This window comes from Myxocyprinus asiaticus, chromosome 6 (assembly GCF_019703515.2).
Source record: "Myxocyprinus asiaticus isolate MX2 ecotype Aquarium Trade chromosome 6, UBuf_Myxa_2, whole genome shotgun sequence".
NCBI classification, from domain to species: domain Eukaryota; kingdom Metazoa; phylum Chordata; class Actinopteri; order Cypriniformes; family Catostomidae; genus Myxocyprinus; species Myxocyprinus asiaticus.
The window spans coordinates 20,704,036-20,724,293 of record NC_059349.1 but is presented as its reverse complement, the minus strand read 5'-3'; the positions used below and the strand labels follow the sequence as shown (position 1 = coordinate 20,724,293).

The following is a 20,258-nucleotide window of genomic DNA, read 5'->3' as shown; positions in this document are numbered from 1 at the left end:
TCTTTTTCATAGAGAAGGATGGAGGTCTACATCCCTGTATCGACTATCGAGGCCTGAACTCTGTCACCATAAAGTACCGTTACCCATTACCGCTTATCCCCTCAGTCCTTGAACAATTCTGTGAGGCAAAGATCTATACCAAACTTGATCTGAGATGTGCTTATAACCCTGTCAGAATCAGAGAAGGGGATGAGTGGAAAACTGCTTTCATCACCACCAGGGGGCACTATGAATATTTGGTCATGCCGTATGGACTTGCTAACACCCCCTCAGTTTTCCAGTCTTTTATCAACGAGATATTCAGAGACTTACTGAATCATTGTGTGGTGGCTTACATTGACGACAACCTCATCTACTCACAAGACATGGAACAACATATCCAGCAGGTCAAGACAGTTCTATCACATCTCCAGGAACACCAACTATTTGTCAAGGCAGAAAAATGTGAGTTCCATACCTCCCATACCACTTTCCTAGGCTACAATATCAGACATCAAGGTGTAGAAATGGATGTCTCTAAGATAACAGCAGTCACCGAATGGTATTGACCTTCAAAAAGCAAGGAACTACAAAGGTTTCTGGGCTTCGCCAACTTCTATCGCCATTTCATCAGGAATTACAGCATCATTGCAGCCCCACTCACGTCGTTGCTCAAGGGAAAGCCCAACAAATTGCCTTGGAATGATGCCGCATACCAGGCCCTCATCTCCCTCAAGTCAAGCTTCACGACCGCTCTGATACTGAAACATCCTGACCCCAATCTTCCCTTCGTCGTTGAGGTAGATGCTTCAGATTGCGGGATTGGAGTGGTCCTGTCACAATGTCACGGAACACCAGGCAAGCTTTACCCTTGTGCCTTTTTCTCCAGAAAATTGCCAACTTCATGATGTAATGAACTATGTAAAGTCTTGTCAGGTGTGTGCCCAATCCAAGACCCCCAGAGAACTGCCCACGGTGTTGCTTCAACCACTGCCAATACCACAAAGACCATGGTCCCACTTATTCATCGACTTTGTCACAGACCTGCCAAACTCCCATGGTAACACTACCATTCTGGTAATAATAGATCGATTTTCTAAATCATGTAGACTTGTCCCTCTCAAGGGTTTACCCACTGCCATGGAAACCACTAACACTTTGTTCCACCAAGTCTTTAGGGTCTATGGAATACCAGAGGACATCATGTCTGACAGAGGTCCACAGTTCACATCCTGAGTTTGGCTAACAACTGGATATCAATGTGAGTCTCACCTCTGGTTACCACCCTCAGGCCAACAGACAGGTGGAACATCTAAACCAAGAGATAGGCAGATATCTTCTGAGTTATTGTAGCCGTGAACAGGAGAAGTGGAGCGATTTCCTTCCCTGGGCCGAATATGCACCGAATTCCCTCACTCATACCTCTATGGGTCTAACCCCCTTCCAGTGCGTGCTGGGCTACCAACCTCCAATGTTTCCTTGGTCAGGAGAACCTTCTACGGTGCCAGTGGTGGATGACTGGATTAAGTGAAGTGAGAGGGTGTGGGACAGCGCACATGTCCGGATACAGCGAGCGGTCAGAGCACAAGGCTGACCGACGGAGGTACCCCCATCACAACTATCAGCCAGGACAGAGGGTCTGGTTGTCCACAAGGGATCTCAAGTTCCAGCTACCCTGCAGGAAGCTCAGTCCAAGGTGTGTGGGTCCTTTCAGAAGTATCCGTCAAATATACACCCAGTTACTTACCTTTTAGAGCTTCCTGCTAATTACCGCATCTTTCCTTCCTTCTATGTGTCCTTGCTGAAACCTGGCATCTGACTCTGGAACCATGGATTCTGAGCCTCCACCTCCATTGGAGGTAGATGGAGCCCCAGCGTATATGGTCAGAGAGATCATGGACTCAAGACGACGAGTGAGCCAGATGCAATACTTGGTGGACTGGGAGGGATACGGACCAGAGGAGAGATCATGGGTAGCCGCCAAGGACATATTGGACCCGTCCCTGATCCAAGAATTTCATCATGCCCGTCCTAACCGTCCAGCACCACGACCAAGGGGATGTCCCAGTAGAAGAACACCAGGAGTTGTTGGTTGGGGGGAGTTCTGTAACATCCGACGTTGTTACCCCTCCTACCAACCACCAGAGGGAGCCCTCTCCTGAATACTAACTCTGTACCGTTTCTTCTTTCGTGACTTCCTGTTTAAACTATATAAATACCATGCTGTTCCATTTTGACTTTGCGAAGTATTGCCAGTTTACCCTGCCTTACCAAGCATTTTTCCATTGCCTTTGCTGATTGTTTATAATAAACTTCCAGCACATGGATCCTAACACAGTCTCCATGGCCAGTTCATTACAAATATAAATGTTCTTTAAATTTTGACTAACTCAAAATGATCAAGTACAAAACTGCAGCTGTGTGGAATATTCATAAGCCCTTGTGCTTAAATAAATTGTTTATTTGGTCAAAACAAGGGAACTTATGAAGAAAAATAATTTATTTAAAATTGTATATAGTTTTAATTCTTATGACTATTTTTTTGTTGTTGTAGCTGGTTGATTAGTTGTGTAAAGTCACCATTAGGGTGATTAGTGTTACCTCTGAACTTGGAGCCTGTTAAATTTAAGCCGTTCTTCTTTACTCAATTGTACTTTTACAGAAGTTCATATTTATGTGCACTAAGAAGTACTGAGTAGAATCCTATGCGTCATATGGCTAACATACAGTCCAATTATAATTTCCCTTATACTGTATAAGACATGCTATAACCCAATTTAAATAATTCAATAAAAACCATGATACTTAAATCACATATTTTTACTTGTATCTAGGTAATTGAAATTAAAGTTCAGTTTACTTTAGACATAAGTACTTACTTAAAAGCATACAAACCAAAAAGTAAGGTCAACTACTTAGAATAGAAACTTATATATATATATATATATATACACACACACACACTGTATATACAGTACACTGTTTATATATGATATACACACACACTATGTATATGTGTGTATATACACACACACACACACTGTATAAATGTATGTGTCTATATATATATATATATATATACACACACACACACACACACACATACACTGTATATACAGTACACTGTTTATATATGATATACACACACACTATGTATATGTGTGTATATACACACACACACACACTGTATAAATGTATGTGTCTATATATATATATATATATATACACACACACACACACACACACACACACACACACACACACACACACACACACTGTATATACAGTACACTGTTTATATATGATATACACACACACTATGTATATGTGTGTACACACACACACACACACACACACTGTATATATGTATGTGTGTCTATATATTGTGTGTGTGATTTCATAAAGAAGAGTCACATACAGTATATAATATCACATCAGGCTCGTGATTTGGGTGATCCCGTGGAGCCAGGCCTGTATAATATATACCTAATGTAATTTATGTACCACTGGGACTTTAAATGCTTCAGAAATCGCTTTACAAGCCCAGTCAAACACATAAATGAACACAGTCTAATGAAAACCAAGTGACGCACATCTTAAATGACTTAATTTATTGACAGAGGTAAAATGGTGGTCCCGTCCTGGTTCAAAGTGGGGAAGAGCGGAGGCAGAGCCTTCGCGCCAAGCACCATTATTTATTTTCATGTTCAACCACTATCCGTCACCGTGTTACCACCCTGTCCTGTCCCAGCGCTAACGCCACATCTTAAAGCTTATTACAGCGACCCACCTTCCGAATCATCTGGAATATGATTGACGTATCGCGGAAGAACTGAGGCGGGAGCAACAACGCTTTCTCCTCCAATCACAGACAGCGGGCGGAGCCTCATCGAATGTATCAGTGTTGGTGGGCGGGGCCTCCCGTTGTGTGTCAGTGTTGCCAGCAGACCTGTGCGAAACAAAAGCACTTCTCTCCCCACATTTAACGCCTTCAAAGCACGTCTTAAACCTGTTTCAATCGTAAAGCTGTCAAAGGGAACAAGGAGTTACGCGTCAGTGTCGCAGATTACTCCGGATTAGAGCAGCCCTTACACAAAGTTGGGTCCTGTTGTCTTGGCTTTGGTGGCAAGAGCAGGAGTGGCTTGATCTTAAAGCAACTCTCCTGATCAGATTTCACCCAAACCAGCTGTGCGTGTGGGTGTGTGTGTGTGTGTGTGTGTGAGAGAGAGAGAGAGAGATAGAAAAGGAGCTTTGCCTTTTCTCCATTCTCTCCCTCTCCATGTTGTAAGCGAGCTCCAGAGATCAAGAAAGAAAAGGGGGAGTGACGGAGAGAGTTCAAGGGGGTTTCTGAAGGAATTTTCTGAGATATTCCTTCTATTAGGCAAGAAGACAAAAAGTGTGCAGAGTCTAGTGAACAACGGCAAGGATGGATGATCAGCCCCGGTTGATGCACTCCTCTCATGGGGTGGGCATGACCGGACACCCCGGCCTGGCGCAACATATGCAGGATGGCACGGGAGGAGCGGACGGCGAGGGAAGAAAACAGGACATTGGAGACATACTACAACAAATCATGACCATAACCGACCAAAGTCTGGACGAAGCACAGGCGAGGTATATATCTCACAATGCATGCATGCCATCTTAATTACTGTTATTATTATTTACTTCACACAGCACTGTAATGAAACACATCAACAGTGTTTAATAAGTCAGCTGGTTGATATTTCCAAACGTCTTATTTACGCGCCGCGCAAGCTCGCTGACAAAATAATACAAACTTTCCCTTTTGCGTCTTCTTTGAAACTTTTATTCACGCTTAAAAATACAACACTGTATTATTATTATTATTTTTTTCGGAACAATAATAATAATACTCATTAAAAATGTTGCATCGAAGCGTCGCTGTGCACGATCTGAGCTGTCTTCTTCCCAGATGCACCGTTTCGATTTCCAATCGCTCTGGATCTCGCAGGTTACAAATGAGAAAACGCATTGATTCAGTGCCACATAGACTTACTACATGCAGAAAGTGGATCCAGCCGTAGTTTATTTATTGGACCTCAAGCACTTAAGCACTAAGCCACGGCAGTACATGTTTCTGAGTTTGTATACTTAGAAATAAATATGTATTTATATATAGGTCCATGAATTGCTTATACAATTAAATGTAGCAGGTACTGTAGCCTACACATCAATGTTTTATTTTTATTTTTTATGTAATATAACCCATGAACTAAGCAATAAGACAGTAAGATAGGCTATTATAAACTGTATGTGACTATCTGTAGTGTTGAAAACATGCCCTTGACCCTTTAAATCCAGTAATTCTGTACCCCCCCCCCCCCCCCTTTTTTTTTGGAATAAATGCAAAAAAAACCAAAAAACGGATAATCCCCCCCCCCCCCCCCTCTAATAATTGCAGTGTGGCTTGAAATACTGTTATGCTAATCTGTATTACATTTTTGCTGTTTTTGATATTTAGTCAATTTAGTATAGTTACTGTTTTTAAAGTAAGGTTCCCATTCAAATTAAATAGAAGACTGTTTGATGATAATTACACGTTTCTATTACATTTCATGCTGCATAATGTAGATTAAATATTGTAAAATAGTTTCCTTGTTTATTTCACACGTGCATTGCTTCCAAGGAGTGTTGCACAATTTAGAGCCGTTGTCTATTAAATGCCATTTGTAAAACGCTCAAAAACACTTCTGCATCAAACAGCAGTCATTCCTTCTAAGCCTAATGTCTGTATTTTGACAGCTTTGACAGGTCACACATAGTGACGGCTTGGTATTTATTTTCTGTTTGTATTTTTAGGAAACATGCACTGAATTGTCACAGAATGAAGCCGGCTCTTTTCAACGTCCTGTGTGAAATAAAAGAAAAAACAGGTGGGTTTACGTTTTACATAGAGAGGAAAAGGGGAAACTTGCAAGTATGTACTCATACTCTCCTTTGTTCAAGTTATTACATTAAGCTGAATGTTGAAATATGGATTTTTTGGTACAGAGCTTTTTAATAGAGTGATGTACTGTGTGTCTTATGAGAATGTGCATTATTAGATATTTAGATATAGGAGAATTCGCAATTAGAGTCAAAACTTCAAAGTTCTGAAAATTTCTGATATTATAATAATAACACAAAAATTCATGCAATTCAAATACCCAGCGATTTAGATGGAGCATTCCAGTTCCTCAAATAGATAGCTATCATTATTATGTGTGCTACGGTTATCATTTGCACAGCTGAGCAGAAGTGCATTTCTTAATACAGCATTGTGCATCGCAGAGTATCAAGGATTGGGTTATGCTGCACTGAATGTTATTGATGTGGCTTTTTCAAGTTATTTTACTCTTGTGTTTATTACTTTTATAGCCTATGAGAATATCAGTGGCTTCAGTTTGGAATGTATGATTTTATTATGTCATTGTACTCATTGTATTGCAATTTTAACTGTTTGGTTTTTCTTCATACCAACATCTGAACGTTTAAAATGTTCTGCCTCATGGTATTGATAATGCCCATCTGAGTTTTATAAACTCAACTCATTGCGACATACCATTTTTTGCTGTACACTCTGGCTAGATGCAGATGATTAAAAGTTAATGGATGCGTTTGAAAGTTTTGGTTGCACAAAATATAGCTATGAGCATCAGACAATCGTTGAAAACATCAGGCTTTAAGGGCATTTTAAAAGTACACCAGAACCCCTATCCATTAAGGTGAAACAAACATGCTGTTTTGATTATGCGATCGTCCCAGAGCGAAGCTTTTCAATGACAAACAACAACAAATGACAAAGTAAAATGGCACCATATCTTCCTACTAATTACCTCTGTAAAGTGTAATTTACAGAGATTTCATTACTTGGAAACTAAGGTTGGCTCTCTGCCACAGTGTTTGAAAGGCGCTACAGTGGAGAGGTTACCCCCCTCCTCAGTGAAATTCGGACCGGATGAAGAGGGCTTAGATGGGCCACCATGTCAGGGATCAGAGGGGCCTCATGGCACTAGGATCTCTCTGGCTCTCTTTTTTCCTGCTCTTGTTTAGCAAGGTTCTCCAAGGAGGGAAAAGAGTTATGCCTGGATCTTTTGAACTGCCTGGGTTCATTCAGAGTTCGTTTCCAAGATGAAGAACAAAGTGACTTGGACCTCTTCCTGGCTTTTTGCTCCTGCTTCTCTTCCCACAGTTCCTGGCAACCAGGAACCTGCAGGGCTTTTGAGTGGCGAGAGGAACCCCGTTAGTTTCAGGGCATTCCAAAGACGCTATTAGAAATGTTAGGTTTTGAAGATAGTATAGTGAGCACCTGAACCTGACAGGCTTTTTTGTCGAATTACAGTTGTGAAGGCTTATTGTGATGTCACTCTCTTGTGTGTGTGAATTAGTTGTTTGTTTGTTGTGGGGCTGTCTTTGTTTTGTCTATATTATTCTCTTCATACTCCAGTGCACAATGTGAGATGCGCGCCCCCCCCCCACCTCATGTAGAGCTTTTGTTTGTACTTGAACGCAGCCCTGGTGTTGTTTTTGTTGGAGGGGGAGCTCATCTTCACTTCCTCAGTTGTGCCGCGGTTGCCTGTCTCTCTCAGGACTTCATTAGGAGCATCGAATCATCCAAATCAAACTTGCGTGCATTTGATCAGTGTTTGTATACAAATATTAACATAAGCTTATTTCTAGTCTTTTGTTCGGAAGATTACATTCGAACAGAATTATCTAGTTGTTGAAAGTGAGAGGAAGGCACTTTTCAAGTGAAACTCAAACAGTATGTTTTCGCTATAAATATATTGGTAACACTTTACAATAAGATTGTATTCATTAACAGTAGTTAACATGAACTAACAATAAACAATACTTTTACAGCACTTATTAATCTGTTAATATTCATTTCAACATATAGTAATACATTGTTAAAATCAAAAGTTGTATATGTTAACATTAGTTAATGCACAATGAACTAACAATGAGCAATTGTATTTTTATTAACTAACATTTGCAAAGATTTATAAATGCTGTAAAACTATATTGTTAATTGTTAGTTCATGATACCTAATGTATTAACTAAAGTAAACGAATGGAACCTTATTGTAAAGTGTTACCGAATATTCGGGGTTCAATACAAGTTAAGCTCAATCGGCAGCAATAGTAGCATAATCTTGATTACCACAAACATTTATTTTGTCTTTCTCCAAAAATATGTGTTCCACTGAGACACTTACAATTGAAGTGAATGGGGTCGATTTGTAAACATTAAAATACTCACTATTTCAAAAGTATAGCCACAAGACATAAACAATATTCATGTTAACATGATTTTAGTGTGATAAAATCACTTACTAACCTTTTCTGTGTAAAGTTATAGCCAATTTGACAACTTTGTTGCCATAACGATGTAATGTCAACAAACCCTAAAACAACTGTAAAAATGACAATTTAAACAACTTTACAGCTCAAATAATACATACATTTAAAAAAAAAAGAATTAATGCAAGTACTTTTATAAAATTATAAGCTTCACATTTCTGCCTTTAAACCCTCCAAAAACTGGCCCCATTCACTTCCATTGTTAGTGACGCACTGTAACCTCGATTTCTGGTTTTTTTAAAGAAAAGGAGGGACGAGTCAAGATCAGTTTTTCTTATTATCAATATTATGCCACAAATGCTGTCGATTGAGCTTAACTTGTATTGAAGTTGGTATATTACTTTAACCAAGATGAATTAATGCTATATTTTTTTAATTGTTATTTCATGATGCCTAATGCATGTACAAATGTTAACAAACAGAAACTTATTGTAAAGTGTTACCAATATATTTGTTTTATTTAAAGTATCAAATATTCAGAAACAGCCCATTGCAAACTACTGTAGGCTATTTTAGTAGATATTTGTGCCCTAGGCCTGGGAATTGAGTTCTGAAGCACCCAACTTTCACAAAAAAGAAATGTTAGCTGCTTTTGATGCTTTTAAAGAGGATGCTATTGATAGCAGACTGATTGTAACTTAAGAAAAACAACTCCAAAAATAGAAAGAAAATAAATAGATTTTAGTCTTTGGGTGTCAATTTTCACTTTTGAAATGCAGTTCTTATATGTGGTAGGGTTTGGATAGGTAATGTTTTACTGCTTTAGGCAAGAGGGTTTAGCAAACACTGAAAATAAATGAACCCGGGCACTGATGGTTTGATTTTAAAGGTCCATGTACATTTAAAACCCACATGCTCTCCTGCAGAATTAGCCGTGAGCTGTACCTCAGGTCACTTTCGTCTCTTTTTAATGTGAGAGTGTAATTTCACACTGCACAGACAGACAGCACTAAAAATCCGCCACTGCAACGGAGAAAATGGCTCAAACCTCCGATGTGACATTTACTGCAAATGTGCTGAGTGCAGAGCGCCCAGATGAGAGCAGCCTCCTTTTTTATCAGGCCCTTTTTAATTTTTTTTTATTTAAGTCAGCTTCTTTCATGGTTTTACATTGTTGCAGCCGTGGAGTCCCAGGTGGATTACAGAAAAGTGAGGTTATTAAATCCGTAGCCGGTGTGTTTTGTTGAAATGGCGTAGCGTGCTGTGGAACAGTGGTGTCTCAGCTTTCATAACAGACTGTGGAGGTCACGGAGCAGACAGAGAGCTTGTCTCAATGAAACAGTGGCTCTACGTTTTAAAAAATGAACTTTTCCAGCTCACAATAATCTTGATTTACAAGAACTCTGGAGGTTTGGATCAACTGTGTTGTCACCTCGGGCACCTCACCCAACTGCTTTAAGCACAACTCATAATTCCTATTCAGAAATAACACAGTTTCTTCGACAGGAATAATAAATTCTCCATGTGCTAATATATTTCAACACGCAGACGTGTTGGGGGAAATGGCTCTTGTACTTCTTCATAACCTTTGGCCGTCTTGCCGAGATTGATATGGCTGCGAGTTGCCCAGCATGCACCACGTGTTGCGCGGTGCGACGTCAGAGGTGTGTTAGTGCCGTTGGTGTGTTGACAGCAGTGCGAGAGGACGTTGTGGTGATTAGCCCTCCTCTGGCAAGCAGCTGACAAGTGGAGCAGTCCGATGTGCCAGCAGCAGACAGAGCAGGCCTGAACTCCTGACCTCGTCGTGTATTTTTACACAGGGCCTGACCACGCTTACACGGCACAGACCGGTGTGTGAGTATAAACAAGCATGGCACTGTAATGCGGCTCAAGGAACAGGACGTGATGCCGGGGTGGGGGCTTTTAAACAAGACTGCTTTAGACCCACGAGGGAGGATTATTTAAAAGCAGTGGTTGTCAACTGCAGGTCGTGACCCAACAGTGGTTCGCAGGTTTGTTCTGATAGGGTTGCAGACATGGAAAAAATAATGCTAAATGTAAATAATGCAAATTACTATGTAATAGTGCATAGTTTAAATATAATAAAGCAAAATAAATAGGCTTATCAACTTTTAAAAGGGAAGAAAAATAGTAAACCATATATTTTGTCGTTGCTGTCAAAGGATGTATGTCCAATCAAACTTGATGGCATTTTGGCACAAATTCATCAGTCACTTGGGTAATATACTAATGGCTTATATAATGCTAAAACAGTATTTGTTCCATGTGTTAGAGTGGAAAATCACACTTCTGCAGTATGTATTCACAAAATTACATGGTAATATTAATACATTTGAACGTTTTGATTTTAAGGAAATTTTTGTTTACTTTTGTATGATATACAGTTTTGGTACTGTGTTGGGTCCAATGTAAATTCTGGGATTTGAAGCAATTGTGTATTTCTGTGTATTTTGTACATTCTTGGAAATGTGCTGCCACTATGTGTGTGTGTGTGTGTGTGTGTGTGTGTGTGTGAATTCAGTAAACTGGCACATATAGATAGTTGTGTATGGAAAGGCTGACATTAACTTGGATGTTTGTGGGTATCAGGTTTAGGACCTGTGGTCCGCTTTACCCTTGGGGCCTTCATCAGGCCTGTTTCACATGGAAATACATCACTATACATTTTCCCTATCACGAACAGAGCTTTAAAAAATAAACTTCACTTTAGAACTAATTTTAAACTTGGCATGAACCCACAGGGCCTTAAATCTTTGGCCAGTGTTAAATGTGATACGGAGTGGAATGTTTCCTGTGCTTGGGGGCTCAGTGAATAAGAAGTTAATTTAAGGTGCCTTTCAGAATTATTCATTTTGGAAAGGCCTCAAATAATTGTTTTTATTTAAAAAAAATAAATTTTTATTTCTTTTTTTTAAAATCAACGTCAAGATTTTAGGTTAAAATTTATATGAATGAATAAGCAAAAGTGTATATGTTAGGTCATGTAGGCTAACTAGTCACCATTTCTTTTAAGTTTTTCACTATTTTTAACCTCCTGAGATCCGAGCGTGACTGCTGTGTGCATTTTTAGCCTGATCTCATTAATATACATAGCTATTTGTATGTTAATATTTGTAACATTTAAACGTACATGTTTGTACATTTGAATAGACACTAAAACGTACAATATGGACATTTGAAAGCATCTCAAATGTAAAATTTTTTACGTATTTACAGCTTTAGAAACTGAAAATATTGAAAAATCAATTACAACTATATTTGAATATGCAAACTGATTATAAATATATTTGTACATTTTTACTGTTTTATAGATATTTTAGATCCCTTAACCCTACCGCTAATCCTACATCTACTCCTAAACCTAACCATAACCATTTATTAAGCATATAAAACATATAACAGGCAGATAAATTTAATCACAATAATTTATTCAGAAAAATGACAAAATTCAGTACAAAGGGTGATGCGCTGCATCTGATGTGCTCCCTGATGGCATACAATAGCTTTGTGTGAGGTGGAGAGTAGAATTTAAATTATTAATATCGCTGTAAACCTTCTCCTGATGTACTCCAGAACGGCGCTGTCATATCTCATTCGAAAATGACTGAACATGGCATGTTGCAAACAGTCACGAGACACTTTAGAGCCAATGAGCATTTGACACCACTGCCGTAAAACCGCTGGTCGTAATGCTTGAGGCAGCAGTTTTTTAATTTTGAAAAAGAAACCAACGCGGGTTGATGGTTATGGGGGGTGTGACGGCGCTGTGGCTGATGGAGACGGAGATCATTGAATAAAAGGCTTAATTTTGGGTCTGTTCTTCACAGAAAGCAGTCTGAAATTTTGGATTATAGCTAACAAATGTAAGGATTAATTTTATTATTGTTTTATGGTGCTTTTTGTGGTTTATTTTGTTTTTTGGCATATTCTGAAAACTCCTTTTGTGTCCCATGGCAAACAAAAATTAAATTAAATGTTTATTAAATGATTAAACGATTACAGAGTTTTTATTCATTTTAACTTTTTAAAGTGTAGTCTTTGTTAAAGTGATATAATCCTTTGTATTGTATAGGGCAGCAGAAACACACAGAACTGAATTAAACCATTACAATGTCATATTATAATGTCAGCTGCATTAAATAAATGTGATGCCATTTAACTAATCTCATTGATTATAAATTAAATGTATTTAACATATTCTATGAATTATTCAATATTAATTCAAACGGTACACGTAAAAATATTTACGTTTCTATAGGTGTTAATATGTAAAATGATGACGTTTACATGCTGTCAATATTGTACGTTTCGGTGTCTATGCAAACGTAAGAGAATGTACGTTTGCTAGAACCAAACATTACGTAAGAGTACATATGAGTTCTCATGAGATCACATTGGCATTTTCCATTTCCCTTTTTGATTTGTAACTAGTAGCACCTAATAAACATGCAAAAAAAAAAAAAAACAAAAACATATATATATATATATATATATATATATATATATATATATATATATATATATATATATACACACACACATACATATACACTACCGGTCAAAAGTTTTGAAACACTTACTCATTCTTTATTATAATTTTTTTCTTCACATTTTAGAATAATAGTAAAGTCATCAAAACTATGGAATAACATAAATGGAACTATGGGAATTATGTTGTGACTAAACAAAATCCAAAATAAATCAAAACTGTGTTATATTTTAGCATCTTCAAAGTAGTCACCCTTTGTCTAGAATTTGCAGACATGTACTCTTGACATTTTCTCAAACAACTTCTTGAGGTATCACCCTGGGATGCTTTTTAAACAGTACTGAAGGAGTTCCCATCTATATGTTGGGCACTTATTGGCTGCTTTTCTTTATTATTTGGTCCAAGTCATCAATTTCAAAAACTTTTAAATTTTAGTTTTATAATGAAATAAATTAACATGGTGGCACAATTATATTTTTGTCTACAAAACTAATTTCAAACATTTAAGCATACGCCTTCAGATCAAAAGATTTTTAAGATCATGAGAAACATTTCAGGCAAGTGTTTCAAAACTTTTGACCGGTTGTGTAGTGTGTGTGTGTGTGTGTGTGTGTGTGTGTGTGTGTGTATATATATATATATATATATATATATATACAGGTGCATCTCAATAAATTAGAATGTCTTGGAAAAGTTCATTTATTTCAGTAATTCAACTCAAATTGTGAAACTCGTGTATTAAATAAATTCAATGCACACAGACTGAAGTAGTTTAAGTCTTTGGTTCTTTTAATTGTGATGATTTTGGCTCACATTTAACAAAAACTCATCAATTCACTATCTCAAAAAATTAGAATATGGTGACATGCCAATCAGCTAATCAACTCAAAACACCTGCAAAGGTTTCCTGAGCCTTCAAAATGGTCTCTCAGTTTGGTTCACTAGGCTACACAATCATGGGGAAGACTGCTGATCTGACAGTTGTCCAGAAGACAATCATTGACACCCTTCACAAGGAGCGTAAGCCACAAACATTCATTGCCAAAGAAGCTGGCTGTTCACAGAGTGCTGTATCCAAGCATGTTAACAGAAAGTTGAGTGGAAGGAAAAAGTGTGGAAGAAAAAGATGCACAACCAACCGAGAGAACCGCAGCCTTATGATTGTCAAGCAAAATCGATTCAAGAATTTGGGTGAACTTCACAAGGAATGGACTGAGGCTGGGGTCAAGGCATCAAGAGCCGCCACACACAGACGTGTCAAGGAATTTCAAGAAATTCCTCTTGTTAAGCCATTCCTGAACCACAGACAACGTCAGAGGCGTCTTACCTGGGCTAAGGAGAAGAAGAACTGGACTGTTGCCCAGTGTTCCAAAGTCCTTTTTTCAGATGAGAGCAAGTTTTGTATTTCATTTGGAAACCAAGGTCATAGAGTCTGGAGGAAGGGTGGAGAAGCTCATAGCCCAAGTTGCTTGAAGTCCAGTGTTAAGTTTCCACAGTCTGTGATGATTTGGGTTGCAATGTCATCTGCTGGTGTTGGTCCATTGTATTTTTTGAAAACCAAAGTCACTGCACCCGTTTACCAAGAAATTTTGGAGCACTTCATGCTTCCTTCTAGCTGACCAGCTTTTTAAAGATGCTGATTTCATTTTCCAGCAGGATTTGGCACCTGCCCACACTGCCAAAAGCACCAAAAGTTGGTTAAATGACCATGGTGTTGGTGTGCTTGACTGGCCAGCAAACTCACCAGACCTGAACCCCATAGAGAATCTATGGGGTATTGTCAAGAGGAAAATGAGAAACAAGAGACCAAAAAATGCAGATGAGCTGAAGGCCACTGTCAAAGAAACCTGGGCTTCCATACCACCTCAGCAGTGCCACAAACTGATCACCTCCATGCCACGCCGAATTGAGGCAGTAATTAAAGCAGAAGGAGCCCCTACCAAGTATTGAGTACATATACAGTAAATGAACATACTTTCCAGAAGGCCAACAATTCACTAAAAATGTTTTTTTTTATTGGTCTTATGATGTATTCTAATTTTTTGAGATAGTGAATTGGTGGGTTTTTGTTAAATGTGAGCCAAAATCATCACAATTAAAAGAACCAAAGACTTAAACTACTTCAGTCTGTGTGCATTGAATTTATTTAATACACGAGTTTCACAATTTGAGTTGAATTACTGAAATAAATGAACTTTTCCACGACATTCTAATTTATTGAGATGCACCTGTATATATATATATAAGTGTAGGTTCCTAAAAACTGATGTCCACATATGTTTACAGTGGGACTACATTTTGAAATTTTATATTATACCAAGCTATAGAAAGTCATATTTCTTTTTTTTGTTTTGTTTTTTTACCAAATTGTTTATTATGTTTCCAGGAGTGTATTTCATATTCATGACCATATTCATGTTTTTGAGATGTTACAGACATTACAGCTGATTTTCTGAAAAGCTGTTATGGAACAATGTGTATTGGGAAAAGCACAAATACAAATCTAATAACAATTATTTGACTAAATTATTTGATTATTTGACTTGATATGTTACAGTGTTTTTCTACTTTGGCAACAAAATCTCAATGTTCTCTCTTTGCACTGTCAAACAAACAAGTGACAGCCAGTGCTGACGCATTTTACCAATCAGTAATTTTGATACAAGTAACGTCCAGCATCGTCCAATAAATGCCAACCATGTTAAAATAAAATTAGAACCATATAAAGCCTCTGAAAGCAACATTTCTCAATGTAAAAATGCAGTGTAAATATAGGATTTCTAATGAAAAACTAGTGCTATTGTACACATTAGTGTACATTGTGTTTAGCAGTATGGCATTTCGCAATAAATCGCTCAAGTTTTTAAAATGTCATATCGGGTGAAACTAAATACTCCAATCTTTTGACTCAAACAGGTTTCAATGTAAAAACGTAATTAGATTTTTTACTAGATGTAGTTTAATTGCCGTTTCCCCTAAAGACAAACTCTGCTGTGATCGGCACCATGTTGTTTTGTCACAAGACTCTGTCTGTCAAAAGTTGAACCCTTTACTGACAGCACAGAGTCTCCTGTACTGAGTTCAGTCAGTTTAAATGAAATTAAATTATGCGTTGCGTATAGCAAAGCCAAAATACAACGTCCACACTTGTGTACACGGGGGTCGCACAAGGTTAACACACTTTTGCCTTCACTAGCTCATTTTAAATGGTCCTGCGGAGTGCCAAATGAGTTTTTAAAAGGTGACATATTCCATGTACTCTTACAATTAATATAATATGTTAATTAATATAATTAATATAATATGTTATAGAATGCTAAAATAAAAAACATGCACACATAATAATTATAAAAGATTAGATTTAGATGGAATATAGCATGTCACAACAGAGGACATAAAGTATATAATGTGAACAACCTAAGCGCAGGATGCTACTGGACATGTAGGGAGTTCTATCTGCTATCATCTAACCTGACACGTGCACACACTAACAACCATGTCCTTGCTTGTATCTCATGTCAAGTAAGTGTTAAAACCTCATGCATCTCTACTCTTGTCTCAACCTTAATGATTAATTATCTTTAACAAGCCTCAACTGTGGAATATCTGTCTTTCTTTCATATATTAATATTGCATTTACAGGATAGAGGTGCAAGTAAACAGAGAAAGTTTTGTAAGGGTGTATTTTGATACATTACTCTCATACTGCATTTTTATTATTCACGTTTGCAGTGCTGTAATTTTCAAATATGTATTTGCAATGTTCCTTTACCTTTATTTTATTGTTTTCGTAGTGTTTGCAATGGCATGCTTAATAAAGTTCTGGCTTCATTCCTTAACTCATTTGTTCATTGTGCGGCTCATAATTTGTGAGCTGGCAAGATATCTAACGACTGTCGTGGTGAATTGCTGAGAAATATTTCAGTGTTTGCTGCAGCTACATGAAGGGAGTCTCTCCTCCCTGTTTTTTTTGGAACGTGATTGCTAATCATACTTAGGGCCGTTGGAACGGACATGCCTCAGTAGCAGCATAATGTTTCCTGTGTGTTTCTGTTATTACGCAGCTTCAAGTCTAAACTCACTCGCAATTAGAGCTCCTTATAAATTATGCAAATGATGACTGGCGTAATTGAGACATGTTAATCACGTTTTAAGAGCCTAATTACAGAAATGTATAACGGAGGTGGGAATCTCTAATTAGCTATGATAACAGGTTGCCCGAGTGAATAGTGGAGGAGTGCTTTTTGTGTGGGAGGCGATTTTCTCCCGTGGACGGTCAATAAAGCAACCAAAACCTGCATTCTGTGGAATAATTATTGACATGGCGAAGGTTTCAGTGGTCAGTCCTGTTTAAAACTCTTGCCTTGCCTTAGATGTAACCGCAAGTATAGTATCGGTCAGAGACTCTGCTGAGCAACATGTCATTAAAATAGATGCAAATTGTGTTAAGGAGTTACTTACGAAGTAGTGACACTACTGTAAACACTAATAGTTATCTCAAATAAAAATTTAAAAAAAGCTTGAGTTAAGCTTATTTTTTACTATTCTTACTAGTTGTAATTAAGTTATCATTACTCTCTAAACCCTAAAGTTGTAATTAATAAAAACATTTAAGTGGTACTAATTAAACAGGACTTGAAATGCCACATTTTGGAATCATAACTCAAATATTTATGTTCTTTAAATTTTGGCTTTGAGTACTACTAACTCAAAATGATCAAGTACAAAATTGTGGCTGTGTGGAATATCCATAACCCCTTGTGCTTGAATAAATGATGTATGTTTGGTCAAAACAAGGGAACTTAAATAGAAAAATAATAATTGATATTTAAATGTATATAGTTTTAATTCTTATGACTATTGTTGTTGTTTTGTTGTAGCTGGTTGGTAGTTGTGTAAAGTCACCATTAGGGTGATTAGTGTTACCTCTGGTGGAATTGGAGCCTGTTAAATTTAAGCCATTCGTCTCTACATAAAATGGTACTTTACAAAAATGGTACTTTGCACTAAGAAGTACTGAGGAGAATCTAACCGAGATTCCAGTCATAAATCCCTCAATTCAACTCAATTTAAATAATTAAATAAAAACAATGATTCTTTAATCACAGACAAATTAAGTTTACTTGTAGTTAGTTAACGTTCCTTAAAAATATTAAGTTGAGCAAATAAGTATGCTTACTTAAAAAAAGCATGCAAACCAATTGCCTTAAAAAAAAACAAAAACGTTTCCAGTAAGGAACTACTTCCAACTAGTTGCGGTGTAGATTGAATCTAACATTGTATTGCATGTGTATCTTTACATCCAAGTGTAAATAATCCAAAAATAAAACATTGGGAAGTCTGATTCATTTTACTGTCAGTTAATCTGTTCACATGCTGTCACTCTAATTGTGATAACTTGTAATCACATTTTAACTTTCAATAGTTTTGTAAAATAGTTAAAATAATATTTTAATGATATTAACTACTATTTCAGTAGTGTTTTAGTATGTGAGATGATGCTTATGTCTTCCTTAATTTAATCTAGTTCTCCGAACTTTTATTGTTCCCCTTCCCTCTGAGTGTGTTGTTGTGAGTTTTGAAGGGTATCACAACACATTAAATGAATCATGCTGAGGACTCTAGTTTGTGGCATCCCAAATGTTATTCCTGGAACATATGAGCAGTGAACATATTACATTTTTGTCAACCTCTTCAGATATTAAGGGATGTCATTCCTCATATTTGTATGAATTGTCTTACAATATGGATTGTTTGTTTTAGTGCGAAGGGCAGTGATAGAAATGGTCATTTAATATTTCCTTGCAGAAGATATGAATGCATCTAAAGTGCATAAAAGCATCACAGCGCTGTCCAGTTTGGATATCTGCTGCATCAGTACCAGCCATTCTGCAAACTGAGCTTTGTTCGTAGTTGTCTGACAGATATCATATTCAGAGCCATTACAGCGAAAACATCTACTCACTTATTGGATTAAAAATTGCTTTAGAGAGGAAATTTGCTTACAGATGCGATGGAGCTCTTTTTTCTCTGATATTAGTCCATGGTGCAGTTTGTAGCCCAATGTAAAAAAACGAAATTACAGTAAAAGGCTCTGCAGTTGCTGTTATTGTGTCTGTGGAGTCAGACTCCAGCCCCTTAGTGGTGCAGTCAATGGCTGTGATCCATATAACAGCATTAGGGCTCAGACGGCTCGCTGCCATTTCCACCCAGTCAAAATCCTCATAGGTACAAACACATTTCAATTCATTCATTTCCTTACGTGCCTTAAGTGTAAAAGGAGGGGCCGTTTCCAACTATGGTTGCCATACCAACACCCCAGGAGCTCAGTTAGTTTAATTCAAAGGCCGCGAATTGCCATTCTCCCGCATCCGCTGTTTGATTTTGAAGACAGCCGTGACAGTGGTAGCAGCACAATACATAAAAGACCCCCCATCCACCTCCATATCCCCCCCAGCCATAACCCCATCTCTCTCCACTGCTGTGAGCAGTCAAACACAGACTGGTGAGCACCCCTTCACGACTCGACTTAGTAAAAATGACACAAATTAATATATGCTACTGAAACCAGACCAAGATTAATGGCCGCCTTTCACCGCAGCTTAGGAACACTGTCAGTCGACACACGCTCATTGGATGGAATCAACACTGATCAACATTTATTCTCTGTCGGATTCCGTGTTCAGTGAAATGTAGAGGAACCCACACACACAGACTATTTTTGTGAACTAGCACACTCACTACATTTGATTTAGAGCCCCAAATAAAGCAATAAGCCACGAGAGGCCATGTTATAGCGATAGTACCACAGTAATGGGTGCATTTTAAATAACCCACAGACGTTTTTTTTTTTTTAGCATTGTAACTGAAGACATTTCCGTTAAGTGCATGAAAAGCAAAATGCATGAAATCAATCGTGTTTAGTAATGACAAGATACACAGATAGGATTTTTATGTCTCGCATAATCCTAAATTCTTAGCTTGTTTTGGATGCGTAGCCTAAATAAAGAATATGACAGTTATATGCAGTTGTCCCTCTAATCTATTAATCGAAAAAGTTGCAATTACTATCAATGGCAATGATTATTCAATATGATTTTTGTCATTATCTTGCAGCCCTTGAGTTAAAGGAATATTCCGGGTCCAATACTAGTTAAGCTCAATCGACAGCATTTGTGGCATAATATTGATTACCACAAAAATGGTCTTTTCTTAAATAAAAACTTACAATGGAAGTGAATGGGGCCAATCTTAAAATACTCACTGTTTTAAAAGTATAGCCACAAGACATAAATAATATGCATGTTAATATGATTTTAGTGTGATAAAATTGCTTATGAACCTTTTCTGTGTAAAGTTATCGCCAATTTTACAACATCGTTGCCATAACGATGTTGTCAACAAACCCTAAAACCCTAAAATGACTGTAAAAATTATGATTTAAACAACTTTACAGCTCAAA

General features: G+C 37.5%; 1 protein-coding gene across 5 annotated transcripts in view; it reads left to right on the top strand.

Annotated features, from left to right (window-relative positions):
- Window positions 1-3,710: 3,710 nt before the first annotated feature.
- LOC127442439 (pre-B-cell leukemia transcription factor 1) overlaps window positions 3,711-20,258 on the top strand; it is an 89,696-nt gene continuing 73,148 nt past the window's right edge. For 2 of the 5 annotated variants that reach the window (XM_051700486.1, XM_051700488.1), the window contains exons 1-2: window positions 3,717-4,593; window positions 5,803-5,876. In XM_051700486.1, coding sequence (XP_051556446.1) covers window positions 4,406-4,593; window positions 5,803-5,876 — 262 coding nt within the window. In that variant the 5' untranslated portion in view covers window positions 3,717-4,405. Of the gene's footprint in view, window positions 4,594-5,802; window positions 5,877-20,258 lie in introns of all 5 variants that reach the window. The other 3 variants (XM_051700487.1, XM_051700484.1, XM_051700489.1) reach the window with 3 other exon arrangements.